At 39.0% G+C, this 19312-nt stretch overlaps 1 protein-coding gene across 5 annotated transcripts in view; it reads right to left on the bottom strand.

Moving 5' to 3' along the window:
- The window catches only part of CELSR2 (cadherin EGF LAG seven-pass G-type receptor 2), a 98047-nt gene that overhangs the window by 23552 nt on the left and 55183 nt on the right, over positions 1 to 19312 (bottom strand). For all 5 annotated transcript variants that reach the window (XM_039323237.1, XM_039323240.1, XM_039323241.1 and 2 more), the window contains exons 6-15: positions 10161 to 10318; positions 9232 to 9395; positions 8850 to 8975; positions 6338 to 6504; positions 5131 to 5316; positions 4589 to 4702; positions 3227 to 3401; positions 1931 to 2072; positions 1258 to 1378; positions 282 to 465 (exon numbers count right to left, since the gene is read on the bottom strand). In XM_039323237.1, coding sequence (XP_039179171.1) covers positions 282 to 465; positions 1258 to 1378; positions 1931 to 2072; positions 3227 to 3401; positions 4589 to 4702; positions 5131 to 5316; positions 6338 to 6504; positions 8850 to 8975; positions 9232 to 9395; positions 10161 to 10318 — 1537 coding nt within the window. The remainder of the gene's footprint in view (positions 1 to 281; positions 466 to 1257; positions 1379 to 1930; positions 2073 to 3226; positions 3402 to 4588; positions 4703 to 5130; positions 5317 to 6337; positions 6505 to 8849; positions 8976 to 9231; positions 9396 to 10160; positions 10319 to 19312) is intronic.

The following is a 19312-nucleotide window of genomic DNA, read 5'->3' as shown; positions in this document are numbered from 1 at the left end:
TACTTTCCTTTGAATCAAGCTTGACTTTGTCTTCTGTTAACTTCATAGACTTTTTCTGAAGTAGCACAAAGGTGGTCTGTGATTGCTTTCTTCCAAGATTTCTTTATCCCCCCCAATCTTATCTATTGCTAGGGTTTCCTGGTAGCCTACCATTCATATCCCAATCAATTATAACCCTACTGCATTCTTTGGGATCAGCTAAGATTGCAGTCTGCAGTAGACAAATGTGACCTAATCCAAAGTGCTTCAGTTATGCTTCCTGCCCATGGAGTATTTCTGACCTTCACAACCACTGATGGTAACTTCTGCAAAAGGATTGTCACAGCGGTCGCAGCGGCGCCCAATGACACCTGGCTTGCAGGAGCACTGCCCAGTCTCAGATTCACAGGTGCGAGACAATGAGCCGGTATGGTAGCAGTCACAGAGGAAACATGAGGTACTATCTGCTGGGTGGTAGTGATTTTCCTGTAGAATAGCAGAGAGAGACCTCTGTCCATTTTTTTATTTGTCATAATAATCATATATGAATCATACCTCTTGGCCAATCCAAGACCTTTACCAGATATATTGTTTCCTGTTAAATTTTCAACAGTTTGCTTGCACACTCAAAAAGGACAGGATTTTCTAAGATACTATCAAGATTTCTATCAAATATGTCAAATCCAACTCTGTATTACTTTGAGTGACCATATGCACATGTCATACCAAGTAATGATTAAGCATGATGCTTATGAGAAGCAACAAGCACCAGCACACTCTGCCTTTACTGCCTCTGCATTATTGGGAGCAAGTCAGAAGCATTTGATTTCCATTAACAGTGTTATCTGGAGGGAAAGTCTGTGGCTAATATTATGGCTAGATTCAAATAATGTTCAGACAATTTTTTATGAATATTGATTGTTAAAACTAATTATAAGGATGTTGAACCATTATTTATTTAATGTTTACCTCACCAAATTCCTCAAGCTGAAGATAACTCACATAAAATCACATAAAAGCAAACAAATAAACTAACTGGTATAATAAAAAACAGCAAATTAATAGTTGGAAAAAAGCAAAATACATTGTATACACAAAGATATTCAAATTTTTGTCTAGTGTGTCATAACTTTCCTTGGTAGACAAATTTATTTGTTAAAGCTATTGAAGGCCAAATGTTTAACAGCCAAGCTATTAAAACAATGAATAGCAATAAAATATCAATTCAGATACAGAAACTGTTTTTACCCTTAACAAGATAAATAATCCAAAACTCACCTTGCAGTGGCACTCTCCATTAGTTTTGTTGCAGTCAGGGTCAAATCCTTTGTCAACATCACAGTTGCAGGGGCCACATATAGGATGCCCCCACCATCCCCGGGGACAGGGCTGAGCGAACCTAACAATGAAAACACAAGGCCTGTTGTAAGCACTTGTCAAATATAGCAGAAGATTATAGTAACTTCTTCATTACAAATTATGGTATTGTCTTTTCTAAGATCTTCCATTCCTTTGCGTATGAAGGCTTTCATAATTTACAAGCCTTCAGTAAAAAGACAATAACTAAAGCTATGTTGGGATTTTTTTTCAGATTTCCACAATTTGCTATATTGATTTGTATTATAAATCACATTATTTAAAGTAATCTCCTTGGTTGGCATGCACACGTACATCAATCATGGTATGTTAATTATGTATAGTATATGCACTGTATATGCAAGTCAATGTCACTACATTCATGCCTCTCCCATACATGAACTATTGTTACACACACATTTAGGCTGACTTTTTATTTGCACATTTACATCCAGATGCAAATGCCTAAGATTTCTATTAATATCTGCACTATGCATCTAGCACTTCCGCATCTCAATTCTGTAAATACTGAAAAGTACCAACACGCACTTACAGACACATAACCACAAATGTAAATGAACTTTCACAGACTCACTTGTTCTCGCAGTATGGTCCAAAATAGCTGTCAGGACACTCACAGGTGTAGCCATGGGATGAGCTGGGCTTGCGGACACATATGGCTTGATGCTCACAAGGATTAAAAGAACAGACGTTGGCACAGCTGTCTCCATAGTAACCTGAGCACCACAGAAAGATTTCTGGGTATAACTCTGGCAATAATCTCCAACCTGAGACTAAAAGATAGCCCAGCCAAGCAAGAGATTCTGAGATAATCATTCTCCAATCACAACCGAGCTAAAGGCTACGTGTGGGAGGGGTGGCTGGAAAGATAGAAACCAACATGGCTCCTATCCTGTCTGGTCTGTCTGCTCTGTTATAGAGACCTTTGTGCTTACTCAATCACCTACTTTTATTTTAACTTTTTAATAAAACAATGAAAAGCTGAAATAGGTTAAAAAAAAAAAAATACAATCCCTAGCAAGAATATTGGCTTCTGGCCCAACCTCAGTCTGAAGTGCTAAATAATGAAATAAAAATTGTTGTTATGTTTTGTATGTTATCCTAATCAAGTGCAATGCCTAAATACTACTACTGTGAATTATGTAAATATAGTTCATGTTATTTCAATCATTATGCTAAGATAACAATCTTAATTTTGGGGCATATTAGTTACTTAATTAAGGAACCTGTCAAAAACAAACTATATAGGATTAAAGGAAACAGCATGGAAAGTCCATACATATTGTACAGATGAACTAAAGTAAGAAAGAATAGTCAAAACACAGTAAATTTATAACGTATCTTTCTATCAAATCAAGATTAATCAGAATAAATCATAATAAATTATTAAAACTTTGTTATCAGTGCTTTAATAGTACTATTTTAAGCTCTGATTCAGGTATTGCACAACTAAAAATAACGCTTTGAATACGATCTAGGTATTATTTACAACAGCTAAGCCCATTTACATATCATACATGGCAAATACTTGGTGCCCTCCAGATATGTTGGACTATACCAGGGGTGTCAAACTCGCAATGTCACGTGACGTGTCATGACATATCGCAACTTTTTTGCCATTCCTGGCAATGGGGTGGGCACGGTTTCGCTATGATGCATCCGGCCTGTGGGCTGGCAGTTTGACACTGCTGGACTATACCTAAACACTAGGCAGCATAGTTAGAGCTGTTTTAGAGGATTTTTTAAAAAAATATATGTATATATTAAATTTATATGGTAGCCCATCTTGTGGTATGCAATTCTAGGCAGCCTAAGAACCCTAATAAGGAGTCTTCTACACAATTATAATCACACTGTTCCTTCCACTAACCTGGATCACAACTGCATGAATAACTATCCCAATCATCATTGCAGTAGCTATTGAGAGGACAGGGGCTGGAGTCACAAGGGTCTGGGATACTGCAGCCATACTCCACATTCACTTTCTCAGCCTGGTTTACATTCAAGGTGATAGCGCTGTCTGACGTTTCACCCATCCTTACACCCTGGAGGATCCAAGCAAAAAAAAAAAAAAAACAAGGAAGGAGAAGATCAGCTCTTAGATAAATAGATGATTCTTCTGTACATTCATTCCTTGCTTTACAGCCTATTTAAACCAACCGACTTTTAGGAACCCAAAAGAAAATATAAATATCATTTAAATAAATAAGCCAACTATAAGATCTGCAGCCCCTAGATGGTGCTGCATTGCTTAAAATAAACAGAGTTTATACTTGACACATCTGCATAAATAGAGTTTGTTCCAGTATTCATCAAATTTAAGGTGCTATATACTCAGCCTACATTCATAAACAAGAAATACGGAGTAGGCATGACTGTTAAGTGGGAAAAGTGAAAAACAATACAGTGATAGAATTGTGAATTGTATGCTACAGGTAGTTCTCAACTTACAACAGTTCGTTTAGTGATGGTTCAAAGTTACAATGGAACTGAAAAAAATGATTTTCAACTTTCACACTTATGACCATTGCAGCATCCCCATGGTCATGTGATCAAAATTCAGATGCTTGGCAATTGACTCAGTTTTATGACAATTGCAGTCTGATCACCTTCTGACAAGCAAAGTCAATTGGAAAACCAGATTCATTTAGCAACCATGCTACTGACTTAACAACTGCAGTGATTCACTTAACAACTGTGGCAAGAAAGGTCGTGAAATGGGGCAAAACTCCTTTAACAAATGTCTCACTTAACAACAGAAATTTGTGGTCGTAAGTCAAGGACTACCTGTATATGTTGTTGCTCTTGTTTAAGATCTGCATCAAGTAGATATAGCCTAGGACCTAGAAGCATGCTTGCTTCATTCAATTTTCAGCAAAATCAAGATGAGACCTCATCAATACACAGTTCTGATTGCTGTCTGGTTGATTTCCAGACAGAACAGCTTCTAATTTATTTATATGTATAGATATACTGACATAGATAGACACATACTACACAGCAATCTCTCCCAGTTGCATAATTTCTTAAGGATGTCAGTTATATTATTTGCTGAAGACTGATGTGGTCTAATCAATTGGGCCTACCTTTCCCAAAACATATGTCATTTATATAAAAAGCACCGAAGAAAGAAGACTTGAAAGAAGTGGTGGCGACTGCACCTGATGCGTCCATCATGGTATGCTCAATAACATCCAAAAGGACCATCCAGGTATATTCTTCACCTACTCACCTGCATGCAACCACGGAATCCATGCTGCAGGTTTCCCTTTTCCCCCAGCACAGCACCGATACTCAAACTCCGCATTTTTAGTCCACGAAGTTCGCTACTAATATTGGCCGTCACCTGGAGGATAGGCAGGCAAAGCAAACATCATTTTTCCTTAATTTCTTGATGAGACCACAGTACTTATTTGTATAATACAGATCAGATGTTATAAACTATCAGGACAGTCATGAAAGCCAAGAAGAAGAGGGCTGGAATAAATTATTAAGATAGCTGTAGACTGACACTGAAGTATTTTATTGAATTAATTAACTATAAATCAAAATCAATAGAAAAAGAGCCTAAGTGTAAGGCTAGTCAAAGAGATTAGTGACAAAGTGTATTAGAATACTAGGAATCAATTTAGATCCATCCCACAGATAGCTTCATTTCCCTGGATGAAATTATGCTACAAGTGTTACATTCAAACTTTACAAAATACACAGAATGATGTTTTATAAATGCCAAATTAGTTGACCAATCAGATTGAGTTCTAATGCTCACTGTACCTGGTGCAAACCATAATCAAAAGCCATTATGGCTAACCACTGGGCTTCTGGATTGTCCCAGCTGCTATGCAGCTCCAATTGTAGGTGATGCCAGTCACCATCATTCACTTTCACCTGGTGTAGCCTCAAAGCTGAAATTGGGCTGTTGGCTCGGTACACAGTCATCAGCACAGTGCCTTCGTTTAACTGAGCAAAGAGATAAGAACAGAAGGAGTTTAGTTTTGAGCCAGGTTTTCACTGCAGAAGGCATTACCCATCTCCATCCATCATAGGGGGCTTGAAAATAAAATAAAACAAGTACATAGCATCAAAGAAAATCATGAGGCTTCTAATGATGCAAAGGATCTAGAAACCACATCTCACCAACCTTTGTGCTGCTTCTGTAGAGCAGGAGACTCTAGAGCAGGGGTAGTCAACCTTGGCTCTTTTATGACTTGTGGACTTCAATTCCCAGAATTCCTCAGCCAGCTTGGCTGGCTCAGGAATTCTGGGAGTTGAAGTCCTCGAGTCATAAAAGAGCCAAGGTTGCCTAACCCTGATCTAGAAAGTACACAGTTCCATTCCTGCTCGTAAGAGATACATGGAGAAGATAACTCCCTTTGCGGTTTGCTGCCACTGCAAGTGGAATGGAAAGCCTCTGGGAGAAACTAAACCTTTCTCCACATTTTAAAATCCTCCCATCATCTGAAATAGTACTCCAGAATATACTGTACATATTCTACCCATAAATGTTGGTGGGATAATCTTCAGAATGCTGGGAGGCTCCATGGGCTGCAAGATGCCCAACCCTGTTGTAACACAAAGCAGTTTTCTCTAGGCCACTATTTATTTATTTATGAGACTTATATACCACTTTAAGTGCAAGCACTCTCTAAGCGGTGTACACCAGTAAGCAATGTATGTATGTATGTATGTATGTATGTGTATATATATATATATATATATATATATATATATATATATATATATATATATATATATATATATATATATATATATATTTACATTGCCCCCAACAATCTGGGTCCTCATTTTACCTACCCTGGAAGGATGGAAGGCTGAGTCAACTTTGAGCCGGTGAGATTTGAACCGCTGACCTGCTGAACACAATCAGCTAAAGTGGCCTGCAGTACTGCACTCTAACTGCTGCGCCATCTCGGCTCTTATCTCTAATCTGTAAGAGAATAATAAAGTGTTGCCTACTCACCCAAAGTGTGATGGTAGAATGCTGTCCCGCTGCAGCACGGAGGAGGACGCCATTGCTCTGCCTGGTACGAAACATAAGTCCAATGTGCCATGGAAGTGTGATGATCAATGCCAAATTGCTCCAAGTCACCAGACTGTTGCCCAAGAAACGCTGAGGACTTGCCATTTCTTCCCAGAGGAAAAAAAAAGTTCAACAAGAGTATAAAATATTGCACACCAGACCGTGTGTGTGGGGGTGGGGGGTGGGTGGGTGGGTGGGGGGTGGACTATTCTTATATATACTCATAATATTTTTTTAAAAATAATGTTCCTTCAACATTTTGGGTTGAAAGTATTTAACAATTCCAGCCAATCAATGATCTGATGACAATTTAAAAAAAAATCCTTAAAAAGTGAGTACCATATGGAGAAGCAGAAGAGAATTCAGTATTATCGTCCTGCATTAGATAGGGAGGTTTATGGGGGTCCATTCTTTCCCTCCATTTTCTTGTCGTACAAATGGATATAGAAAGGACCATACCCACCCTTGCTGAGGCTGGAGATAACAAATGAGGGTGTTTGAACCCATTCCAATGGGTAACTACAAGATCGTGTTCATATTAGCATTTCTGGCAACTATATATAATTGACTTGCCATTGCCTTCTACAGTGTGTATGTGTATATTGATGCACATGTAATAAAAAGAGCGAGAAAAACAATTTTAATATCCTTTTTGTAGTTTTGTTATAAAAGGTTCAAGAAGAGATAAGATGATTTACTCAGTTTCTGCTGGATTGCTAGAGCTTCCTCTATTGGTTTCTCGATTGCTGAAAATGTGAGAACCAATACACTCACTTTGTAATTATCCACATTCCTATTTATTAACATGGGGAAAGATGTTGACAAGGAGGCGAGGTCCCAATTATAGAAGATCCTATGTGAAATGGCTTAAGCAGATCCCTTCCAGTCAGGATTCAGGCCCCAGCAAGGAAAAGAAATGACACTTCTTTTTGGAAATGATCTATTTTAGAAATCTGGATGGGTAGAGTGCACTTTTCTTGGCTCTTTTGGATCGTTCAATGGATTCAACAATATAAACCATGGTACTCTTTTGGACTGCTTGCAAGGGCTAGAAGTTGGGAGCATCAGGTTACCATGGTTCGCTCCTATCTAAGCAAATGGTTTTAGTTGACTGGGGTAGCATTCAAGCCCTTGGTTGCCCTAATGTGTCGTCCTACTGAGTTTTGTGCTTTCCTGGTATTATTTAACATTTATATGAAAACTTGGGAGAGGCATCCATTGATTTAGGTGGGGTGCACCACCCCACCTAACCAGTTATATGTCACCCTACAGATGCCATGCCCTGGAGGGAGCAAGGCATACTCAGATTGAGCATTAGCTAATGGAGTTGTTTTATGTTAATAAATATCTAGACAGTCCAGAAACTGGTCCCAAGGTTTACTTTTAATAAGGTTTTTCTCCCTCCCAAAGAGATGGTTTGTAATTAGGGATCCTTCTGTACTTGTGGCTCTTGTGCAAACAAGAGGCAGAAGCCGTGGTCATAGGTGGCTTTGACTCGCTTTGCCTAGTTATGATCCTACCTGGATCAGGATGCCCTTACAATGGAACCATGCCCCTGGATCACCACTTGCCCCCAGATCACCGCTCTAGGCGGGATTGCCTTTAGAGTTGATTCAGAAAATGCAGCTGGTACAGAATGAGGTGGCCAGATTGGTGTCAGGACAGCCCAATGCTACACAATAATACTGCATTGACTGTTATTAGGTTTTTAAGTCCAATAAGAGTGTTAATTATCACCTATAAATGGTGTAGCATCAAGACATATTAGACATTGTCTTATCAGTATTGTTTCTAAACATCCTGTCCAAATATCAAGGAAGGATCCATTAAAAGTACTCTTACTCTTATAGTGAAGGAATATAAGTGAGACAACAGCTTTCTCTGTGATCATCCCCATCGTTTGGATCATATTCTGTGTGGAGGTATACCTGGCATTTTCCTTTTTCGTTTTTCTTTTTATTCCACAAGGCACTTAAGACCATTTCATTCCATTGTGGCTCTAGTTTTGATTGAACCTGGGCAACCATTTTTTGTATGCTTTTTTCACTCCTTGTTATAACTAACCAGACATGTGGGAGCTACCACCCTAAAGAAGGGCCTAAACTGCTGCCATTTTTGCTAATTTGTACTGGGTGACATAACCACTTTAGAAGAAACTGTATTTAAGAGAATTGTATTCTGCAGCTAAGTAAATAAACAACTCTATTTTACTTGGATCCCCAGGTATTTGCAAGAACCGATCAGCACATCCTATTCTCATATATATAAAACTTATTAGTACTATAAGTCCCAGTCCAAGAATTTCTAGATTAGCATTCCCACCTTTTCTTCTGTTGCTTCTAATAATTAGAATAGTATATTTTCTTGGAGCTAACGTCCTGATATAGTTCCTGGCAATTAGCACATATGTCATTCCTTAAAAGCACCTTCTTTAGCAGCTTCCATCTTTTACCTTGCTTGCAGTCCTTGCCTCCAAAACCCAGGGGGCATTCACAGCTGAAAGTATTCCACTGGTTGACGCAAGTTCCACCATTATGACATGTGTTGCTATCACAAAAATTCTTCTTAGCAGAGCAGCCTAAAAAGAGAATGTAAAAATGCACTGGGAAGGACAGTAATAGAAAATTCTCCCGGGATTAGGAAAGTGTTTGCTGAATTTGCTACCGAGTAATGAGGAGCTAAGTCATGAATGAAAGTCATCCCTATGGATATGTTACACTGCAGACAATGGCTAGGGCCTGCTCAGGTGTTCTCAATAGGTAGTTTGCCAATTTCCATCCACAGAAACCCCACTATTTGAGCAAACTTTCAATTTCCTCCTGAATTCATCATACCAGGCAAAGTTCCATTATTTGCAATGAAGTCAGCCAGGTCTACATCTTGATTATCAATCAGGAAGTCTCTCATGCAACCTATAAAATGCCGATTCCGTACTGGGAAACTCTCAGGAAGGTCAGGAATGCCACCCAGTAACAAGGGACCTGTCAAATCCAAGGATCTGTAAAGTCAAATTAGAGTTATTCAAGAGAAAAACATGATCAAGGAAAAAAAAATCTGCCTGAGAAATTGTTCTAACCTAAACAGGTATTAAGCTGGCATCAATCACACATTATATTAAAAGAGTAGACGGGTGACCTCAGAGTCACTATGGATCCAATTTATAGTAGAGGTTTATATTCAAAGTTTGAGATTTTAGCAAATCACTATATCCCTTATGTAAAAATGCAGGAACAGTAGATAGCGGGGAAGACTAAGGAATATATCATCACCATCTCAAATGTCCTGCCCTGAATATAGTCTTCACTTCTCAGAATTTTCAGCAATAGCCAAACTGACTGGGATATTTGGGAGTTGAAGTCTGCTCATTCATCCAAAAGGCACTCAGGTTAAGGGAGGCTAGCAGAATAGCGCAGTAGTGAAAAAAAGTAGTTTGGAACATGCAGTAGTATTAGTTCTCGTGACTGTTACAGGCTTATATATGCATCCATGCAATGTGTCAAAATACCAGCTTCCTATCTCCGTGAATACCAGCACATTAAAGCGGATGAACAATAAAATCTATAGTACTTCACTTTCATATAGGGTGAAGTTGAGCCAGGGAAATTAACAAAGTTAATTGTAGCCCCACAGCTTATCTTTCTGACAGCCATTTCCCCACTGAATAACTCCTGTAAAGTCAGTCTGCTTTCACCCATCACTATTCCATACTTATTATATTACAAGCTCATCAGATGAACTTAATAGTGCTTGTAAAAAATCTCACTTCTTTGTGCCTGATTGTGTCCCTTGAGCTGAACAGGAATAATTTCCTAGAATAGAGCCAAATTTCAAGGCCACTGAAGTGTCACAGTCGTCTACGGTCACCACAGCTACTTTCTCATCTGAAGGCCCCTGTGGAATTCCAGACGTCCCCACGATAGGCTGTAAAAAGAAAGCAGAATTCTGTTATAAAACTTCAGGGAAGCCAATTAATAATTATGACAGAAAATTTTGATGGGTAAGCGCAGAAGATTGACCAAAATCTACTGAACAATGCAAATGCTCTCATACGGCTGCTTCCAAATTAGGATGAATCTAGTAAAAAGGCCCATTTCTAATTTGCACTTTGCATACTCTCTATGCATCCCTCTACAGCTGACTCCAGATGCATTATCCCCATGATAAATCGGCTTCTTTCAAAGCTTTTTTGATTCCACATTTATTTGTCTGAACCTGGAGCAAAGTTAGCCTTTTTCCTGCAAAATGATAGGGCCTGTGAACAATTTGGTTTTCTACTGACTTTGCTCTTTCACAACACCTGTCAGCTCCTGGCCATAATTAAATATTTCTCAGCATCCATTTCCTTAACTATCCTAAGAAAGGAATTTAAACAACCCTATCAGGCAACTCAATGTAAATCCTTCTGTTCACTTCCTAGTCAATGTCACTATATGTGAAAAAGAAAGTTTCCTCTGTTTCTATAATTTCTCAGGAAGCACTCTTAACACTGGTAGTCAGTTTCACAATCACTGCAAAAAATTTCCTGGCTGGGTTTTCTGTTTAAATAAACAACTTGCATGAAATTCAAGTGTGCCATTACTCTCTCTCCTATCAAACACATGGAAACCCTCAAACATACCTGTAGAAGGTGTAAACCACAAATCACAACTAGGGTTGGCTCTATTATGATAAATATCAAATTGCAATGATACTACCATGCCACCAGTTATGTATATAATGAAAAGTCTATTTCCCCAGAGTAGCTGGAAGATACTGTCCAATAAAATGCAATTACAGAAATAGGCAATGCACCACTGAGTGGATTGCACAGGCTAATTCAAGAGGGAGAAGGGGGAGAAATGGAAAATTTAAGGGAAAAACACAATGTACCATAAAAGACCACTCTGTTTTGTATATAATATCAACTTTCTAGCAGCATATCTAATACAGGGTTTTTAATTGTAGCAGAAGAAACTGTGTTCTCACAGCAGGCCAATTTCTTTCCCTCCAAAACAGTTAAACGTTTATTGCAAATGGTCAAATGCATCTACAATGTGTACTGAAAAAGGAAAAGTGGGGTGCTAGCACCTTCTTTCCACTTTCTTTCCATGTGTTGTACAAAGATGAGGTTTTTATTCTACCAAGGGACAGGATGCTATTTGATCCCAGTTTTCATACTGGAGGCAGAACTGAATGCCTCATGGTGTTCCTGTTTTCTGCATTTCCAGGCCAGAAGTGAATGAACATGGTTGTGGTTGGCTTCAGACTGGATTGTCAGGGATTGAGGAGTGGAAACAGATTGAAATTTATGTGAAAGAGTCCTTCGTATATCTCAGACATACTTGCAGATTCAGTTAGATGGCACAGTTGTGCTTTACAGGGAAAAAAATGTGCAGCTTTTCTCTGCTAGCTGTGATGCTAGAAATCATGGAAAAACAGCTATGCTGGCAGCTTAACATCAATAGCCAAATACTTTCAGAGCATTTGCTAGAGTTTTGATACTTAGAACTCAACAAGGTGGTAAATGGGTGGAATTTTCCCCTGTTGTTTCACCACAGGCATTTATTTATGAAGTAGTGATTCTAATATGCACTAGCAATGATAAAGACAGAACCAGGAGCTGAAACTTATTCTGATAAATGAATTTATGAACCAAGATGACTGCATTCTATATGTTTGCCTGGGGAGAATTTAATGATCTAATCTTTAGAAATAGATCCGGCAGACAAATATGATGTCTTATCCTGAGCTATCAGCATGTACTGTCTTACCTAGTTCCATCTATCAGAATCAGTAAACTCTAAGCCTTCTCTCTCTCTCTCTCTCTCTCTCTCTCTCTCCCTCTCTCTCTCTCTCTCTCTCTCTCTCCTCTTCTCTCTTCTCTTCCTCTTCCCTCTCTCTCCTTCTCTTTTCATGATGATGCCCTAACCATCTGGAGATGCCTGGAACTCAAACATATTACTTATATAAGTAAAGCATCAAGCAGACATCACACACATACACACACAAAAAGATTTCGCAGATTATAGGGGTATGATGGAATTTTTTTATCTTAATTATTAGTAATAATCTTAGTATTTTTCTAGATCAGTTTTGTGCCAACATATATTATCCCTTGCTATTCACGAGCAGTTTATTGCTAATGTATGTTTGATAATTGAGAAAACCAAAGAATACCAAGAAAGAAGTTATGCACATGGTCCTCATTTAATGACCACTCATTCAGCAACTGTTTGGACTTATGATGATGCTGAATGAGTGGTAGTTATACTCAGTCCTCAAAATTCCAGCCATCGCATTCATGTCCCTGAGGAAGCATGAATGCAATCTAGGCATTCAGTGGCTGCCTTACAGTTATGACATTTCAGCATCCCAGAGTCATGTGCCACCTTTCCTGTTACCATTTGTGTCCTTCACTGTTGGATACTGAAAGCAGAGTCAATGGGGATGCTGGCAGGAGGTTGCAAATGGTGACGACAAGTCAGGATTCACTTAACAACATCAACCAGAAGTACCGGAATTGCTCTCTCTAAACAGCACGGCTATGTGACACTGCTGTTTTATAACTGCATCACTTATTAATGGAAAATCCAGTCCCAACTGTTGCTGTTAACTGAGAACTATCTGTATGTGCTTCATTGACTGTAGGCCTTTGATTGTGTTGATCACGTCAAGTTGTGGAACATGCTTACAAAAATGGGAATCCCAGAACACCTCATTTCCTCTTGAGAAACCTGTATATAGGTCAAGAAATCACAGTATGAAGAGAACATGGCAAAACACACTGGCTCTAGGTTGTCAAGTGAGTATGACAAGGCTGTATACTCTCCCTCAGTTATTTAATTTATATGTTGAATATAAATTAAGGAAGGCTGGATTGGAAGAAGATTAGCTTGGTTCTAAAATTAAAGAGAAAAACATCAACAACCTGCATTGTGCTAATTACTGTACTCTAATAAAATAAATGAACAAGTCAAGAAATACGCTACAGACTAGCATTTGGTAGAACAGCAATGAAGGTCTTGTAAAAGATAGTCAAATGTTGTGATGTTAGTCCAAAGTTCTCATTTGCGGTACAAATGGCTACGCTCTGAAACTTGATATGAAGATATAGCTTTCTGAAGTAAGATCTAATGCTGGGGAAGGTAAAAGGGAAGAGAAGAGGATGATCAGCAGTAAGTGGATGGACTCAGTTACAGCAACAATGGCTGCATCATTGGACCTGAAAGACCGGGTTAGAGACAGATCATTTTGGAGAAAATCTAACTATGTGTTCACTAAGAAATGACACCAACCTGAAGGCACATGATCAATTCACAAGCAGTATCCTTTGTGAAATTTGATTTTTTTTCAGCTGCAGTGGGCAGAGTTGTTGATTTTGTAAGATCTATATATTGTTTGCCGGTAATCAGTAATCAAAGCCATGGATAGATACGTGTCTGGGTGCAATGGAATATATTGCTAATGAAGACCATAAACAGCATGTTATTTACAAATACAAACCAAATTTCTAATAAAACTCTCAGAATGGCACAAATATCTGCTTAAAGTCAAACCTTTAATAATTATGTGTTCCAGAATGAGAAGAACCAGAGTTGAGTCAAGTGATTAGCAGCTGCCTGCCACAGCAGAATTTATACTTTTCAATTTCATACGCTGTTATGAAATGATTTTTTATTTCTATTTCTAATTTATTTTAGGGCCTTGTTATGCAATTGCCTTTTTTGTTCATGGAAATTGCAGGAAGGGGAGGAGGGGAAACCAGATGATAACTTCCTTTAAGTAATCCCGTCGCCATATGTTTGCATTATTTTTCCATTTTTATCCTTACCAAAACCAAATTCAAAAACAAAGAACACATCCAACTCTGTCTAATGTGAAAATAGGCGGTGCTAGATTTCAGCTTAGAAACATATCCAGTTACACTAAGAGCCCTCAAAGCAATTCACACCCATTGTTTTGCAAAATGCCTATTGAACTGACAAACTATGTAGAACAACTTGAAGGTGTACATTTTGTCTTATTAAATAAAAATAAAATCTTGTTATTAAGCATTCTCCCCACTTATACTTTTCATTTTATACACTGCTGGAGGGACAGAATATCTCACAAAGAGACTCTTGACAAGGTGCCTGTTTAGGAAAATGTGAACAGATAAGCATCTACAAAATCAGGAAAGGAGTAATCATGACTTAACCAGAGATATCTGTTTTGGAAAACTGGGGAACAGATGAATGGGTCAGATTAAACATCTATTCATTTTTTCCCTTTCAGGAGAGAGTTACTAAAACATATAGAAAAATTCAAATTAACACCATTTGTGGCCATCATTTCTAGGCTTGGAGATCACTCTTTGTTTCTGTTGTTGATCTTTTTACTGCTGCTTTTGAACTTTTTTTTCTTCAGGTATAAAATGTTGATCCTGCTTATGAGGATACTTTTCAGATGGTAATTTGAATATCTCTTTAAAATATGGTACAAATTTTCTGGCTTCTTTTCATAAATGCATTAAAAAAAATAATCTCCACGAGGCATCCCTTTGCCTTTTAACTAATACAATGTGAGCTTTTCTTCTAGACTCTTGTCTCTTTCCCCTTTGTGTTCATCCACTCAGCTGGTCCATCCCGCACATTCCTTGTCCCTTGCAGGGAAAACCCATGGGTCACCAGTGGCAGTGTTGTTGTGCAAAGGCCTGGACTACAGCAGATGAAGACCGATTCAAAGGCCTGGCTCAGGAAACAGGCCAGTTCCAGACAAAGGGAGCGAAGACAGCTACACGGGGGGGGGGGGAGGGGGTGTGTGCCCATAGCAGCAGGTCACAGCACAACACAGCACCAAGGGACTGGCAGGCAGCCCAAATCTTCCCTCTGCCTTTGAGTCACTTCTTCTCTCCAAACATGCCAAAACAAAATGGGAGAACAGAGAGGGAAGAACTCTGCTTAAGATTCAGAGCATAGCCCCCATACTTCAGCCGCAGGCAGATTCAAGCAAACTCCTCAGAGTTGGAGCTAAGTCTAAATTTGCTTCAAGTACAATTCTATGTGGTGACTTTTGCAAACAGCAAGCACATGGCAAAACAGAGACTTCAGTCTGAAAAATCTACAGAAGCGGGATTAGAAGAAGACTGCAACTGCCAATCCCCCTTTTGTGCAAACAACAGAAGCTTTCAAGCTCCAGGTACACGTACCTGCTTTGGATAGCTGACACTCAGAGACAAGTTCCCCAATACAAAAGGCAACATATGCTTTCCCCTCTGTTTTGCCCAGAGGCAATTCTTGTTTGACTGTCACAGGTTATTAAACATGAAGCTCTTACGTCTCTGGGATAAGATTACAGTAGTTTGATATTACTGTAGCCTTAAAGATTTGTGAGCCTGGAAAACCAAACTTCTCCATTCTGTCATTCAAACGTTTTAATTGTATAGTGATGGGTCCTTAGCTAATCCACTGTGACAAATGACAAAGGAGCTCTTCTCTTTTTTTCTGCAAGTCATTATTCCCAACCTTGTCCACATCTGGAGGACATCAGACTGGTGAAAGTGCTTGATATTTGACCACAGAGGAAAAAGAACTCATGGAAAGTAAAAGTAATCAGAGGATTGCCTCATTCAGACTCCAGGAAACCCAATACAAAAGAAAACAGGAGTTATAGGTATGAACTTCAGTTTCATACAAACTTTTATTGGGTAGTAGAAATACCAGGTAAACCATGAAAACAAGCAGTGACTGCACCATGGCCTTTTAGAGGGAAGAAGCAACCGAGTAACCCTTAGTTGCTCCTATTGTTAAGGAACTAAGAATGCAGTTTAACACATGATAAATGCAAATGCGGGCATTTTAGAAGAAACATAGTCACTGCCACAAATGAGTATCTAAACCAGGAATTGTCAACTATGGCACCTTTATGTTCTGTGGACTTCCTGGTCCAGGGATTCTGGGAATTGAAGTCCATAGGTCATAAAGGTGCCATAGTTGCCTAACCCTGATTTAAATACTGCAGGTAGAGGAGAAAGCATTTCTCAATATAGGGTTCCTGATGGCTCTATAGGAAGAAAGTTCCAATTATCATAAAAAAACCCTTTCCTGCTCATACATATAGCAGCATCAAAATCACACATGTATGAGAGTAATCATCATTAGAATTCTAAGGGGGAATGGCATGTTGGGAGTTCCTTTTTAACCTACCAAAAAAATAGCCAACTGAAAATTGTTAGTGATGTTTATTTTCAGGAGCGTTCCAGTTTCAATGAATCCAAAATCTTCACATAAATATGTCCAAAGTACGATAATTTGAGTCTGGTCATCTATGCCTTTGAGTTAGAATTCTAGGTTTTGTTTAATTATTTTGTTTAATTATTATTGTTCATTTTCTTGGCTAGCCAGGGCATTCTCGGGAGTCTTCTCCAATACCAAAGTTAAAAAGTATCACTGTTCTTTTTATCTTGCTTCTTCAAAGTCCAACTTTTGCTTCCATAGAACACCACAGGCCCTCTATGGCATAGGGGAAACATTGCCTGCACAATTCTAGTATTTGTAAGTATACAAACATCATAGCATTTGAAAATATTTTTCAAGGCCTTCATGGCTACTCTCTCAAGTGTTAGTCTGCAGCAGACATGTCAAACTCGCGACATCATGTGACGTTGTGCGACGCATTGGAACTTTTTCCCCATTGCTGGCAATGGGGTGGGTGCGGTTTCCTCGTGGCACGTCCGGCCCACAGGCCGGCAGTTTGACACCCCTGGTCTGCAGCATATTTCTTGAGTATTGGTTCCTTTACTGTTGATAGCTGAACCCCAAAGGCAGAAACTAACCGATACCTTCATTGTCAGGTTGATTCATGCTGTCATGAATTGTTCTTTATTTTTAATCTTAGTCCCATTTTTTTTACCATGCACCTTCACTTTCATTATGAGAACTTGTTGATTCTTTGCCTCTTCACTTACCAGAGTAGCATTATCTGCATAGCATATAGGTTATTAATGTTTCTTGCTCTACTTTTATAACCCTGCTCATCTTCTTCCAATCCACCTCTCCCCAATATATATTCTCCACATAAATCGAATAAGGAGAGAGTACATAGTGTTGTCTCAGTCCTTTGCTAATTGGAGTCAGTGTGTTTTGCCACCTTCTGTCCATATTGTAGTTTTCTGATCTGTGTATAGATTTTACATGAATGCAACTATGTATTCAAGGATTCCATTTTTTCTAAACATATTCCAGAAATAACTAAAACCAAAAACTATACTTGGGTATACTGTATCTTTCAGCTACAAGCCACAAAAAAACAATAGAGACTACTAGCCTATGAACAGCAATATGTTTTCTGCAGGTTTGCGAACAGGAGGATAGCACTTTAGCTGAGCTACAGGAAAGAACCCTTAATCTCCTTATATTGTCCTAATACAGTGGTGGCGAACCTATGGCACGGGTGCCAGAGGTGGCACTCAGAGCCCTTTCTGTGGGCACATGTGTCATCACCCCAGTCCTAGGCCTTCAGCTGGGTTTTATAAAACCTTTTTGCTTTAGGCCTCTGCCATGTGCAAAAAAAAAAAAAAAAAAAGGTTCAATCAGTCAATTTCAACTTCTCCCGGGAAAAGAAAAGTTCTTGCAAAGTTGGAATTGATTGATTGAACTTTTTAGTCCCACCCAGTCTTCCATTACCACTGCAGCCATGCCCATCCAATTGGCCACACCCAGCCAATGGGCCATAGCCACCTGGCACTCAACGATGCATAAGTGGGTTTTGAGTTGCAGTTTGGGCACTCAGTCTCTAAAAGGTTCGCCATCACTGTCCTAGTAGGATCATACTGTACTGTTTTTCTGCCTTCCATAATGTAGTCTTAGTATGTCTTATGTCTCTGTCAGTTCATGGATATTCTGCATCTTAGGTTTAGAAGGGGTGATTTTGTTTTCTATCAAAGTTCGCAAATCCTTCCATTCTTTTCACTGGCTAGAGGAAAATAGGAGTGAATTTTTCTACAGCTCTACTATTTTTTGTTCCCGTAAGTGTATATATGCACCCAGAAACACACACAATCTGTCATTAAACTAAGTTAGATGTACCAATAAGCCTCAAGGCAATGCCTAGGAGGACATGGAGCAAATATACCGAGAGCTGTTCTTTGGATCCACTTACTGACACAGACAATGGAGAAACTGAGAGCCAAGAAAGAAAACCAAGGTTAGCCACAGGTATGCAATGAGCTATCCCCCTCTTTCATTATAGGAATAGTCGGTAGAAATAGCAAATTTTGCTCTAATTGGAAAGCCTTCTGCTCAATACAAAGAAAGGGAAAAAAGAGCCTCGCTTCCTGTGTGTCCTAGCTTCCAAAGCTAGGATAAAGAGACAAGGCACCTTCAACAATTAAGCAAGCTCTCACATGTTTGGACAGAGATTCACAGTGGTTTTTAATAAGCTGTATTTATTGCTCTGAAAGAAACAGCAGGACTGCCTTATTACCACTTGACAGGCATGGCACTGAAACCCAGAGCTTGCTCACTTTATCAAGCACTACGAATACTGGAAGCTTAGCCACTCGTATTAATACTTAAAAGAGCACTTTTGTCAAATCTCTCCCCAACTTCTCCTCTGCTTGCAACAGTGTGCAGAAAAAAACAACACACCACAGTAACTACCAAAAGAACCAGCAGTAAAAACTAACACATCTTGGTTTCCAGCCAGGATAAGCCAAGGATAACATATTTTTAGTTTGTGGGAGGAGGTCAGGAATAGAGTATCTCTCTATCTCCCACGTAATGTGCATGAAAGCATTTTTTAAAAAGTAATATTCTGACAATCCCTTGTGTCATAACTCACAGGATGCCTTTGATTCTTACAATCAATGTAAGGTAGGAGGGAGAGTCACAGAGTTATTTCTACAAAAGAGCTTATGCAGGTTTGACTTGGTGTAATGAAATATTGCGATGCTTCAGC

Source organism: Crotalus tigris, unplaced genomic scaffold (genome assembly GCF_016545835.1).
Source record: "Crotalus tigris isolate CLP2741 ecotype Arizona unplaced genomic scaffold, ASM1654583v1 scf7180000024167.7108832, whole genome shotgun sequence".
NCBI classification, from domain to species: domain Eukaryota; kingdom Metazoa; phylum Chordata; class Lepidosauria; order Squamata; family Viperidae; genus Crotalus; species Crotalus tigris.
This window is presented reverse-complemented; position numbering and strand designations above follow the sequence as displayed.